The sequence below is a fragment of the Pristiophorus japonicus genome, chromosome 1, assembly GCF_044704955.1.
Source record: "Pristiophorus japonicus isolate sPriJap1 chromosome 1, sPriJap1.hap1, whole genome shotgun sequence".
NCBI classification, from domain to species: domain Eukaryota; kingdom Metazoa; phylum Chordata; class Chondrichthyes; family Pristiophoridae; genus Pristiophorus; species Pristiophorus japonicus.
In genome coordinates this window covers 492,688,273-492,706,656 of record NC_091977.1, presented here as the reverse complement: position 1 = coordinate 492,706,656, position 18,384 = coordinate 492,688,273, and the positions used below count along the sequence as shown (strand labels likewise).

The following is an 18,384-nucleotide window of genomic DNA, read 5'->3' as shown; positions in this document are numbered from 1 at the left end:
AGTACCCTTTCTCCAGTGATAGTGATTGTTTTAAGTTCCTCCCTCCTTATAGCCCCTTGATTATCTATTATTAGTGGAATACTTTTAGTGTCTTCTATCATGAAGACCGATACAAAATATGTGTTCAAAGTCTCTGCCATTTCCCTGTTTCCCATTATTAATTCCTCAGTCTCATCCTCTAAGTGACCAATGTTTACTTTAGCTGCTCTCTTCTTTTTATATAATTTTAGAAGCTCTTACTGCTTGTTTTTATATTTCTTGCTAATTTACTATCATAATCTATCTTCTCCCTCTTTATTATTTTTTTAGGCGTCCTTTGCTGGTTTCTAAAAATTTCCCATTCCTCTGGCCTACCACTAATCTTCACAACATTGTATGCCTTTTCTTTCAATTTGATACCATCCTTAACTTCCTTAGTTAGCCATGGATAGTTCATCCTTCTCATAGAGTCTTTCTTTCTCACTGAAATATCTCCTTAAACATCTGCCACTGCTTATCTACCATCTTACGAGCAAGGTTAGTGCTTCAATGCTGGGGATGTTGGCCTGAGCGAGAACACTGACGTTGGTGCATCTATCCTCTCAGTGGATTTGCAAGATTTGCAGGGTCTTTCCCCAGCACCCTTTCCTTCAACCACTGTCTGCCCCACCTGTGACAGAAACTGTAATTCCCGCATTCAACTGTTCAGCCACCTGAGAACTCACTTTTAGAGTGGAAGCAAGTCTTTCTCGATTTCGAGGGACTGTCTATGATGATGATGATGATAACTCACTTACCCTTTAGTCTATTTTCCCAGTCCAGTTCAGGCAACCCTGTCTTTATACCTTTGTAGTTGCCTTTATTTAATTTTAGGACACTAGTTTCAGACTGAAGTTTCTCACTCTCAAACTGAATTTGAAATTCCAACATGCTATGTTCTCTCTTCCCTAGAGGAGCCTTTACTATGAGATCCTTAATTAATCCTATCTCATTACACATTACCAGACCTAAAATAGCTCGCTCCCTGGTTGGTTCCACAATGTATTGTTCTAAGAAACCATCGCGAATACCTATTCCCCTTAGCAGAGGGGCAATAACCAGGGGGAATAGATTTAAAGTAAGTGGTAGGAGGTTTCGAGGGGATATGAGGAGAAATCTTTTCACCCAGAGGGTGGTGGTGGTCTAGAACTCACTGCCTGAAAGGGTGGTAGAAGCAGAAACCCTCATAGCATTTAAAAAGTACTTGCATATGCACTTGAAGTGCCGTAACTTACAAGGCTACGGACCAAGAGCTGGAAAGTGGGATTAGGCTAGATAGTTCTTTATCGGCCAGCACAGACACGATGGGCTGAATGGCCTCCTTCTGTGCTGTAAATCTCTATGATGATTCTATGATTCTATATCAAAGTTGATTGGGAAACACTCACATTCCAATTCATAATGGCAGATGTCAACATAAAAACATGACCCAAAATTCCTGATAACAGGAAGTAAGGTTTCTGTGCAGGAAGTACCGTCCTTTGCCAGATTATTAATATAATATAGACATATTAAAATAACATTTACTGTACTGCTACCAACCTTAGTCTGTGCGGTGTTCAGGGTTAGTGCAGGTAGAGTACGGAGGCATGATAAAAGCATTGTTTTGTTAAAGGTTGGACAGCCAACCTCTTTAGCCAGGTTGATTGCTTGCTCCTGTGCGCTCTTCTTACTCATCACTACACTCGGAGCCAAGGCTGATCCTCCCTTGAAAACATGAAAGAAATTCAAAGGGTGAAAGCTGAATTAGTATTGAAGCAGAATGATATCAATTTGTTAATTTTAAACAGCTTCCTTCCTAGTAACAGATAGGAAAAAAAGCAATCAGAATACAGTAACACTTGTCATGTCACGTCATAGTTCTCCAGCTTCTGCGTTATAAGCTTTAATAATTCCCCCCAATTTCTATGCCTATTTGCCCTGAAGCTGCTGGGTTCACGCTAAATTTTAAAAAACCTGTGAGATAGTAGGTGGAAGGGAAAACTGAGGGAGGTAAAGAATTTGGAGTTCCTGGGAAAGAATGAGGTAGAGTAGGAGTCTTTTCCTGCATTGAGACATATCACAACTTTGTTTCACTTAAGACCCTTAGTAGCTATCAGAGAGTGAGAAGCCTCAGTTTATCTAGGATTTGCAAATGTAGCACATGTACACCACACATTTCCTGATTAGCAATATATTAACTGTTATATATGTAAAGCTGTAAATACCTTGTTTAACCACCAGAGGGCTCTCCTGGAGTCCCAAGGGATCCCGCAATCCCTTGGGAGCACCTGTACTTAAGGAGGCCTCACAGGCTGGAGAGGCACTCTGGAAACATGCAATAAAAGACTAAGGTCACACTTTACTTTGAGCTCACAGTGTTCAGTCCGACTCTTTCTCCATACACATCAACTGGCGACGAGATACAGATATTGAACCCCACTGCAACGATGCAGAGTACAGTGGGCATCCTGGAGAAATTTTCAGACGGAGAAGATTGGGAAACCTTCGTGGAGCGACTCAACCAATACTTCGTGGCCAATGCGCTGGAAGGAGAAGCGAACGCTGCCAAACGACGGGCGATTCTCCTCACCGTTTGTGGGGCACCAACGTATGGCCTCATGAAAAATCTGCTTGCTCCAGTGAAACCCACAGAGAAGTCGTATGATGATTTGTACACACTGGTCCGGGAGCATATTAACCCGAAGGAAAGCGTTCTGATGGCGAGGTACCAGTTCTACACATGCAAGAGGTCTGAAGGCCAGGTAGTGGCGAGCTATGTTGCTGAGCTAAGACGCCTTGCAGTACATTGCGAATTTGAAGGACATTTGGAGCACATGCTCAGGGACTTCTTTTACTTGGCATTGGCCATGAAGTAATACTTTGCAAACTTTTGACTGTAGAGAACCCAACCTTGAGTAAAGCCCAGGCGTTCATTGCCACCACTGACAATACTAAGCAAATCTCTCAGCACACGAGTGCTGCTACAAGTACTGTGAACAAAGTAATGTTGTTTTCGAATCGTAACATACAGGGCAGGCCTCACAAGCCTGCAGCTGCATGTCTGCAGATGTCTCAGAGTCTACCAAGGGTGATAAATGCTAGGCCATTAACGATGAATGCTAGGCCATTAACACCTTGTTGGCGCTGCGGGGGTGATCATCGTTTCCATTCATGCCGCTTCAAAGGATATGCTTGCAAGAACTGTGGAACAATGGGACATCTCCAACGTATGTGCAGGCGAGCTGCAAACCCTGCTAATCCTGCAGACCACCATGTTGCAGAGGAGGACAGATCCACGGCGGGTCATGACGCACCAGAGCCTCAGACCGAGGAGGCAGAGGTATATGGGGTGCACACATTTACCACAAAGTATCCCCCGATAATGCTGAAGATTGAATTAAATGGACTCCCAGTGTCAATGGAGCTGGACACGGGCGCGAGCCAGTCCATAATGAGCAAAAATAATTTCGATAAATTGTGGTGCAGCAAGTCTCAAGGCCAGTCCTGACTGTTATTCGCATTAAACTGAGAACTTACACAAAGGAACTGATTCCCGTAATCGGAAGTGCTCCTGTAAAGGTCTCCTACGATGGAGCGGTGCACAAGTTTCCACTCTGGGTGTTACCGGGTGATGGCCCCACGCTGCTCGGCAGGAGCTGGCTGGGAAAGATACGCTGGAACAGGGACAACGTCTGAGCGCTCTCACCTGTCGACGATACTTCGTGTGCCCAGGTCATAAACAAGTTCCCCTCGCTGCTCGAACTAGACATTGGGAAGTTCCAAGGAGCAAAAGTGCAGATCCACCTAATTCCGGGGGCGCGACCCATCCATTACAAGGCGAGAGCAGTACCGTACATGATGAGAGAAAGCATAGAGATCAAGCTGGACCGGCTGCAACGAGAGGGCATCATTTCGCCGATCGAATTCAACGAATGGGCCAGACCGATTGTTCCAGTCCTCAAGGGAGACAGCACCGTCAGAATCTGTGGTGATTACAAAGTAACTATCAATCGTTTCTCCATGCAGGATCAATACCCACTACCAAAGGCAGACAACCTTTTTACAACGCTGGCGGGAGAAAAGATGTTCACAAAGCTGGACTTGACCTCGGCAGGAGCTGGAGGAATCATCGAAAGGTCTCACCTGCTTCAACACGCTCAAAGGTCTCTTCATTTACAACAGATGCCCGTTTGGGATTCGATCAGCTGCGGCGACATTTCAGAGAAACATGGAAAGCTTACTGAAGTCCGTCTTGTGCACCGTGGTCTTCCAGAACGACATCTTGATTATAGGTCGGGACACAGTTGAGCATCTGCAGAACCTGGAGGAGATTCCTAGTAGGCTTAATCGCGTGGAGCTAAGATTAAAATGAAGTGTGTTTTCCTGGTGCCTGAAGTGGAGTTCCTGGGGAGAGGAATCGTGACGGAAGGCATCAGGCCCACCGATTCGAAGACAGAGGCAATCGAGAATGCACCGAGGCCACAGAACGTGACAGAGTTGCGGTCGTTTCTAGGAATCCTGAACGACTTTGGTAACTTCTTACCGGGTCTCAGCACACTGTTAGAATCACTACACGCCTTACTGCGTAAAGGAGATGAATGGTTATGGGGTAAAAGGCAAGAAAATGCCTTTGTAAAAGCTAGAAAACTGTTATGCTCAAACAAATTGCTTGTGTTGTATGATCCATGTAAGCGTTTGGTATTAGCATGTGATGCGTCGTCAAACGGTGTCGGGCGTGTATTGCAACAAGCTAATGAATCTGGGAAATTGCAATTGGTTGCTTATGCATCCAGAAGACTGCCTAAGGCTGAGAGGGCCTACAGCATGATTGAAAAAGAAGCGTTGGCATGTGTTTATGGGGTAAAGAAAATGCATCAATATCTGTTTGGGCTCAAATTTGAATTGGAAACTGTCCATAAGCCACTGATAACCCTCTTTTCTGAAAGTAAGGGGATAAATACGAATGCATCGGCCCGCATCCAGAGATGGGCGCTCACGTTGTCCGCATACAACCTTGCCATCTGCCACAGGCCAGGCACAGAAAACTGTGCCGATGCTCTCAGTAGGCTGCCGTTGCCCACCACAGGGGTGGAACTGGCACAGCCCACAGATTTAGTTATGGTAATGGAAGCATTCGAGAGTGAGCAATCACCTGTTACCGCCCAACAGATTAGAACCTGGACCAGCCAGGATCCCTTACTGTCCGAAGTAAAAAACTGTGCTTTACGAGAGCTGGTCCAGTGTCCCATTAGAAATGCAGGAAGAAATAAAGCCGTACCAGGGTGCAAAGATGAAATGTCCATACAGGCAGACTGCTTTCTGTGGGGTAATCGGGTAGTGGTACCCAAAAAAGGGCAGGGGCACTTTCATTAGTGATCTCCACAGTACCCACCCAGGCATTGTAATGATAAAAGCGATAGCCAGATCCTACGTGGCTCTTTACAATATATATTAATGATTTGGATGAAGGAATTGAGTGTAATATCTCCAAGTTTGCGGATAACACTAAACTGGGTGGCGGTGTGAGCTGTGAGGAGGACACTAAGAGGCTGCAGGGTGACTTGGACAGGTTAGGTGAGTGGCCAAATGCATGTCAGATGCAGTATAATGAGGATAAAGTGAGGTTATCTATTTTGGGGGCAAAAACACGAAAGCAGAATATTATCTGAATGGCGGCAGATTAGGAAAAGGAGAGGTGCAATGAGACTTGGGTGTCATGGTTCATCAGTCACTGAAAGTGGGCATGCAGGTACAGCAGGCGGTAAAGAAGGCAAATGGTATGTTGGCCTTCATAGCTAGGGGATTTGAGTATAGGAGCAGGGAGGTCTTACTGCAGTTGTACAGGGCCTTAGTGAGGCCTCACATGGAATATTGTGTTCAGTTTTGGTCTCCTAATCTGAGGAAGGACGTTCTTGCTATTGAGGGAGTGCAGTGAAGGTTCAGCAGACTGATTCCAGGGATGGCTGGACTGTCATATGAGGAGAGACTGGATCAACTGGGCCTTTATTCACTGGAGTTTAGAAAGATGAGAGGGGATCTCATAGAAACGTATAAGATTCTGACGGGACTGGACAAGTTAGATGCAGGAAGAATGTTCCCAATGTTGGGGAAGTCCAGGACCAAGGGACATAGTCTTAGGATAAGGGGTAGGCCATTTAGAACTGAGATGAGGAGAAACATGTTCACTCAGAGAGTTGTTAACCTGTGGAATTCCCTGCCGCAGAGAGTTGTTGATGCAAGTTCATTGGATATATTTAAGAGGGAGATAGATATGGCCCTTACGGCTAAGGGGATCAAGGGGTATGGAGAAAAAGCAAGAAAGGGATACTGAAGGAATGATCAGCTATGATCTTATTGAATGGCGGTGCAGGCTCGAAGGGCCGAATGGCCTACTCCTGCACCTATTTTCTATGTTTCTATGGCCCAGTATCGATACGGACTGAGAGTCCTGCATGCACAAATGTAACACATGTTCACAGTTAAGCAATGCACCCAGGGAGGCTACTAAGTTTATGGTCATTGCCCTCCAAACCGTGGTCTAGGGTCCATGTCGACTATGCAGGCCCATTCTTGGATAAAATGTTCCTAGTGGTTGTAGGTACGTACTTTAAATGGATTGAATGTGAAATAATGTCGGCAAGCACATCCGCTGACATCACTGAAAGCCTGCGGGCCATGTTTGCTACGCACAGCCTGCCTGATGTCCTTGTGAGTGACAATGGGCCATGTTTCACCAGTGCCGAGTTCAAAGAGTTCATGGCCCGCAATGGGATCAAACATGTCACATCTGCCCCGTTCAAACCGGTATCCAATGGACAGGCAGAGAGAGCAGTGTAAACTATCAAGCAGAGCTTGAAGAGGGTAACTGAAGGCTCACTGCAGACTCGCCTATCCCGAGTCCTGCTTAGTTACTGCATGAGACCCCACTCGCTCACTGGAATTCCAGCCGCTGAACTGCTCATGAAAAGGGCACTTAAGACAAGGCTCTCGTTAGTCCACCCTGATCTACACAAACAAGTAGAGAGCAGGCGGCGTCAACAAAGTACATCTCATGATAGCGCAAATGTGTCACGCGAAATTGAGATTAATGATTCTATATTTGTGTTGAACTATGGACAAGGTCCCAAGTGGCTTCCCGGCACTGTTGTGGCCAAAGAGGGGAGTAGGGTGTTTTGGGTCAAACTTTCAAATGGACTCATCTACAGGAAACACTTGGACCAAACCAAACTCAGATTCATAGACTATCCAGAGCAACTCACATTAGACCCTATCTTTTTTGACCCCCCAACACACACACCAGTGGCAACCAACACAGCGGTTGACCACGAAGCAGAACCCATCAGCCGCAGCAGCCCAGCAAGACTCATCACACCAGGCAGTCCAGCAAGGCCAGCTGTACAGCAGTCCAGCGAGGGCCCAACAAATGACTCACCAAAACCAGCATTTGCACTGAGACGATCAACCAGGGAAAGAAAGGCCCCAGATTGACTCACCTTGTAAATAGTTACACTATTGACTTTGCGGGGGAGTGTTGTTATATATGTAATCCTGTAAATACCTTGTTTACCCACCAGAGGGCTCATCTCCTGGAGTCCCAAGAGATCCCACAATCCCTTGGGAGCACCTGTACTTAAGGAGGCCTCACAGGCTGGAGAAGAACTCTGGAGACCTGCAATAAAAGACTAAGATCACACTTTACTTTGAGCTCACAGTATCTGGTCAGACTTTATTCATACACTACATTAACCACAGGTTTCCCTTGTATCAGATCTGTGGTGAGCTAAACGTGAAGATATTTTTCACAGATTATTAGTGTGAAATTTTGCATACATTTTTAAAATCATTCTCAGGATGTGGGTGATGCTGGCAAGGCACCTCTCATTGCCCTTGAGAAGGGTATGGGCCTCAACATACAGTCCATGTGATGAAAGTGCTCCTACAATGGTGTGAGGTAGGGAGTTCCAGGATTTTGATTCAACAACGACGAATGAACAACAATATATGTCAGGGTGGTGTGTGACTTAGAGGGGAACTTGGAGGTATGGTGTTCCCATGCACTGCTGCCCTTGTTCTTCTAGGTGGTGGTACAGGTGGTACAGATCTTACAGGTGGTGATCTTGCTGAGGTACAGTTCGACAGGTCAAGGCTGCCATCCAGCTCCTCAGTGGTGGCAGACAGCCTAGATGGTGAGCGTCAGCAGATTATTTGACCACGGAGGACTATTCTGGTCTTACCTCATTATCACACTTCCCACAGTGCAGTAGAAAAGCTTTCTGACATGTGTTCCTCTTCTAGCCTAAGGGAACTAATCTATGCCCTATCTAAAATGAGCTAATACAGCTCAGACAAAGGATTGAACCTTGGTTCCTCTGGTTTGAATATAAGCTTTACCCCTGTTTTATTGTCTTGCGAAGGACACTCAGGGTGTCCTTCTCAAGACAATAAAAAGGTACCAAGTAAACTATTCATAGAATCATAGAATGGTTGCAGCACAGAAGGCCCATCAATCCCGTGCTGGCTCTCTGCAAGAGCACTTCAGCTAGTCTTATTCCCCCGCCCTTTCCCTTTCCCTGTAGCCCAGCAATTTTATTTCTTTCAGGCACTTATTCCCTTTTGAAAGCCATGATTGAATCTGCCTCCAACACCCTCTCAGGCTGTGCATTCCAGATCCTAACCACTCGCTGCATAAAAAAGTTTTCCTCATGTCGCCTTTGGTTCTACTGCCAATCACTTTAAATCTGTATCCTCTGGTTCTCGACCCTTCCGTCAATGGGAACAGTTTCTCCTTATCTACTCTGTCTGGACCCCTCATGATTTTGAACACCTCTATCAACTCTCCTCTCAACCTTCTCTGTTCTAAGGAGAAAAAACCCAGCCTCTCCAGTCTATCCATGTCACTGAAGTCCTTCATCCCTAGAACCAGTCTTGTAAATCTTTTCTACACCCACTCTAAGGCCTTCTAAGGTGCGGTGCCCAGAATTGGCAAAATATTCCAGTTGAGACTGAAACAGTTTTTTTTTTACAAATGTTCATCATAACTTCCTTGCTTTTGTACTCCTGCTTCTCTTTATGAAGCCCAGGATCCTGTATGCTTTTTGAACCGCTTTCTCCACCTGCCCTGACACATTCAATGATTTGTGCACATACACCCCCAGGTCACTCTGTTCATGAACCCCTTTTAGAATTGTATCCTTTAGTTTATATTGCTTTTCCTCATTCTTCCAACCAAAATGTATCACTTCGCACTTTTATGCGTTAAATTTCATCTGCCACGTGTTTGCCCATTCCACCAGCCTGGTGATGTCATAGAAACATAGAAACATAGAAAATAGGTGCAGGATTAGGCCATTTGGCCCTTCGAGCCTGCACCGCCATTCAATGAATTCATGGCTGAACATGCAACTTCAGTACCCCATTCCTGCTTTCTCGCCCTTGATCCCCCTAGTAGTAAGGACTCCGTCTAATTCCTTTTTGAATATACTTAGTGAATTGGCCTCAACAACTTTCTGTGGTAGAGAATTCCATAGGTTCACCACTCTCTGGGTGAAGACGTTTCTCCTCATCTCGTTCCTAAATGGCTTACCCCTTATCCTTAGACTGTGACCCCTGGTTCTGGACTTCTCCAACATCGGGAACATTCTTCCTGCATCTAACCTGTCTAAACCCATCAGAATTTTAAACGTTTCTATGAGATCCCCTCTCATTCTTCTGAACTCCAGTGAATACAAGCCCAGTTGATCCAGTCTTTCTTGATATGTCAGTCCCGCCATCCCGGGAATCAGTCTGGTAAACCTTTGCTGCACTCCCTCAATAGCAAGAATGTCCTTCCTCAGGTTAGGAGACCAAAACTGTATACAATACTCCAGGTGTGGCCTCACTAAGACCCTGTACAACTGTAGTAACACCTCCCTGCCCCTGTACTCAAATCCCCTCGCTATGAAGGCCAACATGCCATTTGCTTTCTTAACCGCCTGCTGTACCTGCATGCCAACCTTCAATGACTGATGTACCATGGTCTCATTGCACCTTCCCTTTTCCTAATCTGTCACCATTCAGATAATAGTCTGTCTCTCTGTTTTTACAACCAAAGTGGATAACCTCATATTTATCCACATTATACTTCATCTGCCATGCATTTGCCCACTCACCTAACCTATCCAAGTCACTCTGCAGCCTCATAGCATCCTCCTCGCAGCTCACACAGCCACCCAACTTAGTGTCATCTGTAAATTTGGAGTTACTACATTTAATCCCCTCGTCTAAATCATTAATGTACAATGTAAACAGCTGGGGCCCCAGCACAGAACCTTGCGGTACTCCACTAGTCACTGCCTGCCATTCTGAAAAGTACCCATTTACTCCTACTCTTTGCTTCCTGTCTGCCAACCAGTTCTCAATCCACATCAGCACACTACCCCCAATCCCATGTGCTTTAACTTTGCACATTAATCTCTTGTGTGAGACCTTGTTGAAAGCCTTCTAAAAGTCCAAATACACCACATCAACTTGTTCACCCTTATCCACTCTACTGGAAACATCCTCAAAAAATTCCAGAAGATTTGTCAAGCATGATTTCCCTTTCACAAATCCATGCTGACTTGGACCTATCATGTCACCTCTTTCCAAATGCGCTGCTATGACATCCTTAATAATTGATTCCATCATTTTACACACTGCCGATGTCAGGCTGACTGGTCCATAATTCCCTGTTTTATCTCTCCCTCCTTTTTTAAAAAGTGGGATTACATTGGCTCCCCTCCACTCCATAGGAACTGATCCAGAGTCTACTGAATGTTGGAAAATGACTGTTAATGCATCCGCTATTTCCAAGGCCACCTCCTTTACTACTCTGGGATGCAGACCATCAGGCCCTGGGGATTTATCGGCCTTCAATCTCATCAATTTCCCGAACGCAATTCCCGACTAATAAGGATTTCCCACAGTTCCTCCTTCTTACTAGACCCTCTGACCCCTTTTATATCTGGAAGGTTGTTTGTGTCCTCCTTAGTGAATACCGAACCAAAGTACTTGTTCAATCGGTCTGCCATTTCCTTGTTCCCCGTTATGACTTCCCCTGATTCTGACTGCAGGGGACCTACGTTTGTCTTTACTAACCTTTTTCTCTTTCCATATCTATAGACGCTTTTGCAATCCGCTTTAATGTTCCCCGCAAGCTTCCTCTCGTACTCTATTTTCCCTGCCCTAATCAAACCCTTTGTCCTCCTCTGCTGAGTTCTAAATTTCTCCCAGTCCCCGGGTTCATTGCTATTTCTGGCCAATTTGTATGTCACTTCCTTGGCTTTAATACTATCCCTGATTTCCCTTGATAGCCAGGGTTGAGCCACCTTCCCTTTTTTATTTTTACGCCAGATAGGGATGTACAATTGTTGTAGTTCATCCATGCGGTCTCTAAATATCTACCATTGCCCATCCACTGTCAACCTCTTGAGTATCATTCGCCAATCTATCCTAGCCAATTCACGCCCCATACCTTCAAAGTTACCCTTCTTTAAGTTCTGGACCATGGTCTCTGAATTAACTGTTTCATTCTCCATCCTAATGCAGAATTCCACCATATTATGGTCACTCTTCCTCAAGGGGCCTCGCACAACGAGATTGCTAATTAATCCTCTCTCATTACACAACACCCAGTCTAAGATGGCCTCCCCCCTAGTTGGTTCCTCGACACATTGGTCGAGAAAACCATGTCCTCTTGAAGTCTATCACTATCCTCATCACTGTTCACTAAACTTCCAAGTTTTGTGTCGTCTATAAATTTTGAAATTGTGCCCTGTGCATCCAAGTCCAAGTCATTGATATATATCAAGAAAATCAATGGTCCTAGTATCGACCCCTGCGGAACAACACTGTGTACCTTCTTCAATCCGAAAAACAACAGTTCACCACTACACTCTGTTTCCTCTCACTTAGCCAATTTCGTATCCATGCTACTATTGTCCCTTTTATTCCAAGGGCTTTAGCTTTGCTATGATGTGGCACTTTGTCAAAAGCCTTTTGGAAGTCCATGTACACCACACCAACTGCATTGCCCTCATCAACCCTCTCTGTTACCTCAGAAAAAAACTTAATCAAATTAGTTGAACAAGATTTGCTTTTAACAAATCTGTGCTGGCTTTCCTTAATTAATCCACACTTGTCCAAGTGACTGTTAATTTTGTCCCGGATTATTGTTTCTAAAAGCTTCCGCACTACTGATGGTAAACTGACTGGCCTTTTGTTGCTGGATTTATCCTTACACACTTTTTTGAACAAGAGTGTAACATTTGCAATTCTCCAGCCCTCTGGCACCATCCCCATATCAAAGGAGGATTGGAAGATTATGGCCAGTACCTCTGCAATTTCCACCTGTACTTCCCTTAGCATCCTAGGATGCATCCCATCCTGGAGACTTATCTACTTTAAATACAGCCAGCCTTTCTAGTACTTCCTCTTTATCTATTTTTAACCCATTCAGTATCTCAACTACCCCCTCTTTACTGCTGACTTTGGCAGCATCTTCTTCCTTGGTAAAGACAGATGCAAAGTACTCATTTAGTACCTCTGCCTCCATGTTTTGGTCTCTTTTTGATCCCTCCTCTTACTATTTATATGCCCAGAGAAGATTTTTGGATTCCCTTTTATGTTATCTGCCAATCTATTCTCAAACTCTCTCTTTGCTCCTCGTATTTCCTTTTTCACTTCTCTGAACTTTCAACTATATTCAGCCTCGTTCTTACTTGTATTCTCAACCTGACATCTGTTGTATGCCCCTTTATTCTACTGCATCTTATTCTCTATCTATATGTACCTCGACTGTACTTGAACCATCTCCTCTTTAAAGCCAGCCCATTATTCCATTACAGTTTTTGCTGCCGATCTTTGATTCCAATTTACACGTGATAGATCCATTCTCAATCCACTGAAATTGGCCTTCCTCCAATTAAGTATTTTTACTCTAGTTTGCTCCATGTCCTTTTCCATGGCTAATCTAATCCTCTGATACTATGATCACTGTTCCCTAAATGTTCCCCTATTGACACTTGCTCCACTTGACCCACCTCATTTCCCAGAACCAGTTCCAGCAATGCCTCCTTCTTCATTGGGCAGGAAACGTGCTGATCAAGAAAGTTCTCCTGAATGCACGTCAGAAATTCTTCCCCTTTATGCCCTTTACACTATTACTATCCCAGTCTATATTAGGGTATTTGAAATCCCCCATTATCACCACTCTTTTGATCTTTCACCTCTCTGTAATTTCCCTGCAAATTTGCTCCTGTATATCCTTCCCACTACTTGGTAGCCTATAACATAAACATAGTAATGTAATGACACCTCTATCATATAGGGGTCCAATACAGTTATATTTAATGACCAATGAGTGGCAATGAGTGTCGGGATCTAAGTCATTCACTCTCGCATTTCTACTGGTGGGATATCATAAATTGCGACAGTGTCACTTTCAGAGCGTGTGACAGATTGGTGGTAGAAACACAAGTTATAAATGCAAATGGAAAAAGTTACAAGATAAAACCCATTAAGAAAGCATAAAATCTGGAAGAAGGTGCACATGCCCAAGAAGTCGTGTATAGCACACTCTTGCGATTGCACGAGCTTCACTCATATGGTTTATGGTGTAATAGCAAACCCCTCCCCCCTCCGCCTCCCCGCCTCCCCTAAGGGCTTTATAGCCTTGGAACAGACGACCAGACAACTGAATATGACCCTAATGCCTGGTAATTGTCAATATCCTGCTCCAGTTAATGCTGTGTAATGTATTGTGAAGCTAAATACAAAGGGGCAAGACACCTGCGATCCAAATCATACGAGTGATGTTAGTCACCACCTCTTCTTTTTATTGCAAGGATGCCAATGTCTCTCTTTTTATTTTTTAAGCTTTTTTTTAAGATTTTAACATATTTAAATGGACAGCTTTATTACAATTTTAGATTTTTTTTTTTACCTCAGATACCTTCTACGCACCAAAGACAACTCCTGTTAAGTGAGCTCTCACTTGCTGTGAATCAGTTTGCCTTCCTGTGCCTGATATCCTGATGTCTGATAACTGTAGTGAGTCCAAGGGGCCGATTTTCAGCAAGGCCTCCGCCCGCCCAAGTGCCACCCAAAGTGCCGCCGATGGCCACTGAGGTACCGGACGGTACTTTGGGCGGGATATTCATGAAGAAGGTCCCTCGGAGGTCGGCGGGCAGCAAATGGAAGACATAGGGCGCCAATCTGGGCGGCAGTGGGCGGGAGGTCGCATTCCCGGTGGCAGAAGCACTTGCCGCCCAAGTGCCGCCGAGGATGGAGTCGGGCCCACAGAGGGTCAAAGACCTGAAAATAAAAATCATAAATAAAAAATACAAAAACTATCTGAAGACCTTCAGGGGACCTCATGCAGTTGACGAGAGTCAATGTTGAAAATTTTTTTTAAATGTTCACTTACCTTTTTTTCAGGTACTTCAGACTTACTGTCGGGGACAGATCAGGCTGCAACCAGCGGTCCATCCCTGTTCTGCCACCGACTCCCGCCCACAGGAATCTGGGAGCTCAGCAGACGGGAGCTCAGTTGCGCCACTCGGCCGTCTGCTGATGTCAGCGGGCAGTTCCCGGCGGCTCTTCCCTCCCGCCCGCTCCAGGCCACCTCCAAAGTGGCACTGGGCGGATCTGCAGGAGGAATGTTGCCGGGAGTGGGCGGCAGTCAGCGGCAGTGGGTGGTGGGCTGCTGAAAATCGGCCCCCAAGTCTCAAAGAAAAACTCTTGTCACTGTAGTTGGCTTATTAAGCAAGACTTAGGAAGGTGATTGAATAAACAACCGATCAGACCATTGCTTAGATGACCAAAAGAGATGTATTAATAATAAATAGATAAGGAAATAGTGGCAAAAAGAGAAAGAGTTATGGTAAATCACATGTAATATGATGATTCCAACTTGAAATATAGAAAATAACAATTTAATTTCTTCACTAAAACTCACAGTAAAACCAGAACCAGAAACAAAGGGATAGATTTTCCATCCATGCGGATTTCAGAAGGCTGGCGAGTGCACTGGCAGGCCACTCAATAATGAGGAGGGAGACCTGGTCCATTTTGAGGGCCAGTCCTCACTAACAGGGCAAATGGGGTGCAAACAGAAAACAAAAGGCCCTGTGCAGTCCACTGTCTCCAAGTGGCTGCAGTACCAGGCAGCTTGGCCAGTATCCAGATTTGGAAAATGATAGGTCTGGGGGGTGGGGCATCCGTTTGGGTAGGGGGAGACCTAGGGCGGCAGCAGCCCAGATTGTTTTTGCACCTCTGCTCCTTCCATCCCCACAATAAAAAACGAAAACTTAAATTCCGTGTTGCTTGACTCGGCTGCCAGTTGAAACGGTGCAGATGTATGCATGACGTACTCTCCACCTAGTTGAGTCCTAAAATGTTAATCAGGGTCCTATATAGGTCTTAGGACCCCGATTTGCATATTAACAGGGCCTACTGCCTGACTTAAGTTGCTGCTCTGGCTGCTCAAAAGCAGTCTTTTGGGAATACAGCATCGGCCACACCGTTGCCAGGAATGAGGCGGTAAGTCATACCCCACCATTTTTGCAGTGCTACTGCCCTGCTTCCACTGGACAGGAGGCCTCAAAATCTCCCCCAAAGTCCTTGACCATAATATTATGTTGATGGTCGCAGCTTATCTTACAAGAAGCCACTTGGTTCTCTTAGCAAGACTGACCATGATACACTTCGCAATTCCTTTAAATTTCACGAGAAACAAAGTAAAGCAAATGTGTAGATCCTCTGATTGAATCAGCAGACAGCGATAGGATGGCAAACAGAAAGGATATTTTCTGGTCAAGGTAACCTCTTGCACTCTTTGAAGTTTATATCTGTAATGCAGAATACTAGCACTTATACAGATAATATCAAAGCAGGTTGCAGCCAAGGACCTGTGGGAATGATCCCTAGAAAGATAGGTGAAGGGGGTGAATCTTAGGCGATCGAGGAAAACCTGGAGCACGGGAGGCACAAGAATTCCTTGTGGGGCATGGAGGAGTACGTTTGCTCCTCTTCGCCTCCCAAAGGTGCTGATCTTGCTACTGCTGGTTACATAGTACGCGGGATTGGAATGGCATCATCAGACCCCAATGCTTAAATGTCAATGCGGTCCTCGCCTGCCTGGAGCGAGAGCCTCACACACTGCTTGAACTGGATCTATTAAAATGACGTGAGCCAAATGTATAGCTATACACCAGTGAGTGCCATGCTATGTGATGTATCTGTGCTTATATGCAAAAGTTCTGTTTGTTAATACATATATTAAAGAATAGGATAAGTACAGGGAGCATTATACTTTTAATAAGGCATGCTTGTTGTAAGGTAATGTCAGAAATAATCACAAAATCAAACTTCTCATATGTAGTAGAGCGGGATATAACTCACTGTCTCTCAGCCCCGCGTATTATATAACTGTATATAACCCACTGCACCTTTGAAATCACATGTGGCATAACTGTCTCTCAGACTGCATGTATTGTATATAACCCATTTCCTCTCAGGCCCTATGAGTCGTCTAACTGGTAATAACCTATGGGCTCTCAGTGCCAGTCAGCCTCTGTGTGAGAAATAACAATTTTTTCTTTTTTTTTTTAAATAACAAGTTATATCTTGTAGTGAATCCTCCTATGGCAGTACTAGTATCTGAAATCTTAACCAGGAAAAGAGACCAAATTGATTCATGGCAATAATGTGTCCTATAGTGCACAAGACACGGATACATTCCAGAAATGCTCTGAGCCATTTTATTAGGGATTATTTGCTATTCCTTTCCCTTAAGCATGCTGTCAGTGACTTATCTCAGATGAGCCTTCATTGACATTAGCTAGTCGATAGAACTGGCAAATGAATTCGACATCAGCCAAAAAGACTGGATTCCAATTACAAAGGCCACTCTCTTCCCAAAACAGTCACTCAACTATTCCATTGTCAGCTCAGATTTCATGCATAGTGTACTTTTCTTAGAACTGTTGTTCTCCTCAATCCAAAAACTTTTGTTTCAAGAGATTTATTCGAGAAGTCGGGAAGGAGGGAAACTAGGATATATATTAGATACTGTCCTCTCCCATACACAGCCAATGATTCACTTTCTCCTTTCCACATTCTCATATTGTTGAAGTCAAGTGTCATAGGAACATAGGAATTGCCAGACGAAAAAAGACCAAGGTCGATCGAGTTTACCTTCTACCATCCTGGTATGATGAAACAATAATGGAGTTGTTGACTAAGCATAGCAATCAATCTCGATCAATTAGTTTACAACAGACCCAGACAGAACATCTGGAAAATCCCTGTGGTGAAGAGTCACTCTTTTTCTCTCAAGCATGCTACACTTACCATGTCATGTCTCAAATTACTCATATACTGGATCCCAAATATTTTCTGCAAAGGAAACAATCTATTTTGCATTTGAATGAATTATTATCAACTGTTTCCATCATTTCCCTAGTGAGTCTATTCCATAGATTCATTGAAATATTGTTTCCACGGTTTAGTTTTGAGTTTACCCCCATTCAAGCACAGGCCGTGCCCTCTGATTCTACTGTTATGGGCAAGGTGAAACAGCTTGTCATGGTCTCATTGCATCCTCTCCTACTCATTCATTCCCTCCCAAGTCATCAAAACTGTTGGACTTCTTACATAACTTACAATCTGCTTTCTCCGATCATCGACAGGATTCTAAATGCTAAAACAAGCCACAAACTCCAAATTTGTCTTCTCGATCTACTTTATTTGACCTTGATGGTATCCTGCACCATGGGCCATAGTCCTTCACCTTGGTTTGTCAATAAAAAACAATCACTGATGTTTGGTTTCAAATCCAACCAAGGAATGAAGGTCTTTTCTTTCTTTGCAGACCTTATGTGAGCTAGGTCTGAGGCAAGTCAACCTAAATTATCGTGGATATGGACCGTAGCACAAACATTTGGCACTAAATTGACAATTTCCTTCAAAGCTATCTGGCATAGGAAATGGCAATAACACAATGATACAGTCCAGGTGCTTTTCCTCGGTTATTAGGAGTCAGTTTTCACATATACATTGAGGACATTAAATTCCACTTTTTGTCAGACATCATTTCCTCAATAATTTTAGCCCACAACAAACTCTGCTCCTTTGTTACTGACTCATTGGCAATTCTCTCAACCTGAGCCAAAATGTTCACAACATTGATGTTCTGTTCTATCCTGAGCTGAACTCCAGACTCTATACGTCTCCATGACAAAGACCACCATCCTCCACAGCAATGCCCCCTCTTCCACTGAAACTCTTAGAAACATAGAAACATAGAAAATAGGTGCAGGAGTAAGCCATTCGGCCCTTCGAGCCTGCACCACCATTTAATATCAT

General features: G+C 44.4%; 1 protein-coding gene across 1 annotated transcript in view; it reads right to left on the bottom strand.

The window, feature by feature from the left end:
* The window catches only part of tg (thyroglobulin), a 621,247-nt gene that overhangs the window by 184,333 nt on the left and 418,530 nt on the right, over nucleotides 1–18,384 (bottom strand). Inside the window, exon 44 of the mRNA XM_070888386.1 lies at nucleotides 1,561–1,725. Coding sequence (XP_070744487.1) covers nucleotides 1,561–1,725 — 165 coding nt within the window. The remainder of the gene's footprint in view (nucleotides 1–1,560; nucleotides 1,726–18,384) is intronic.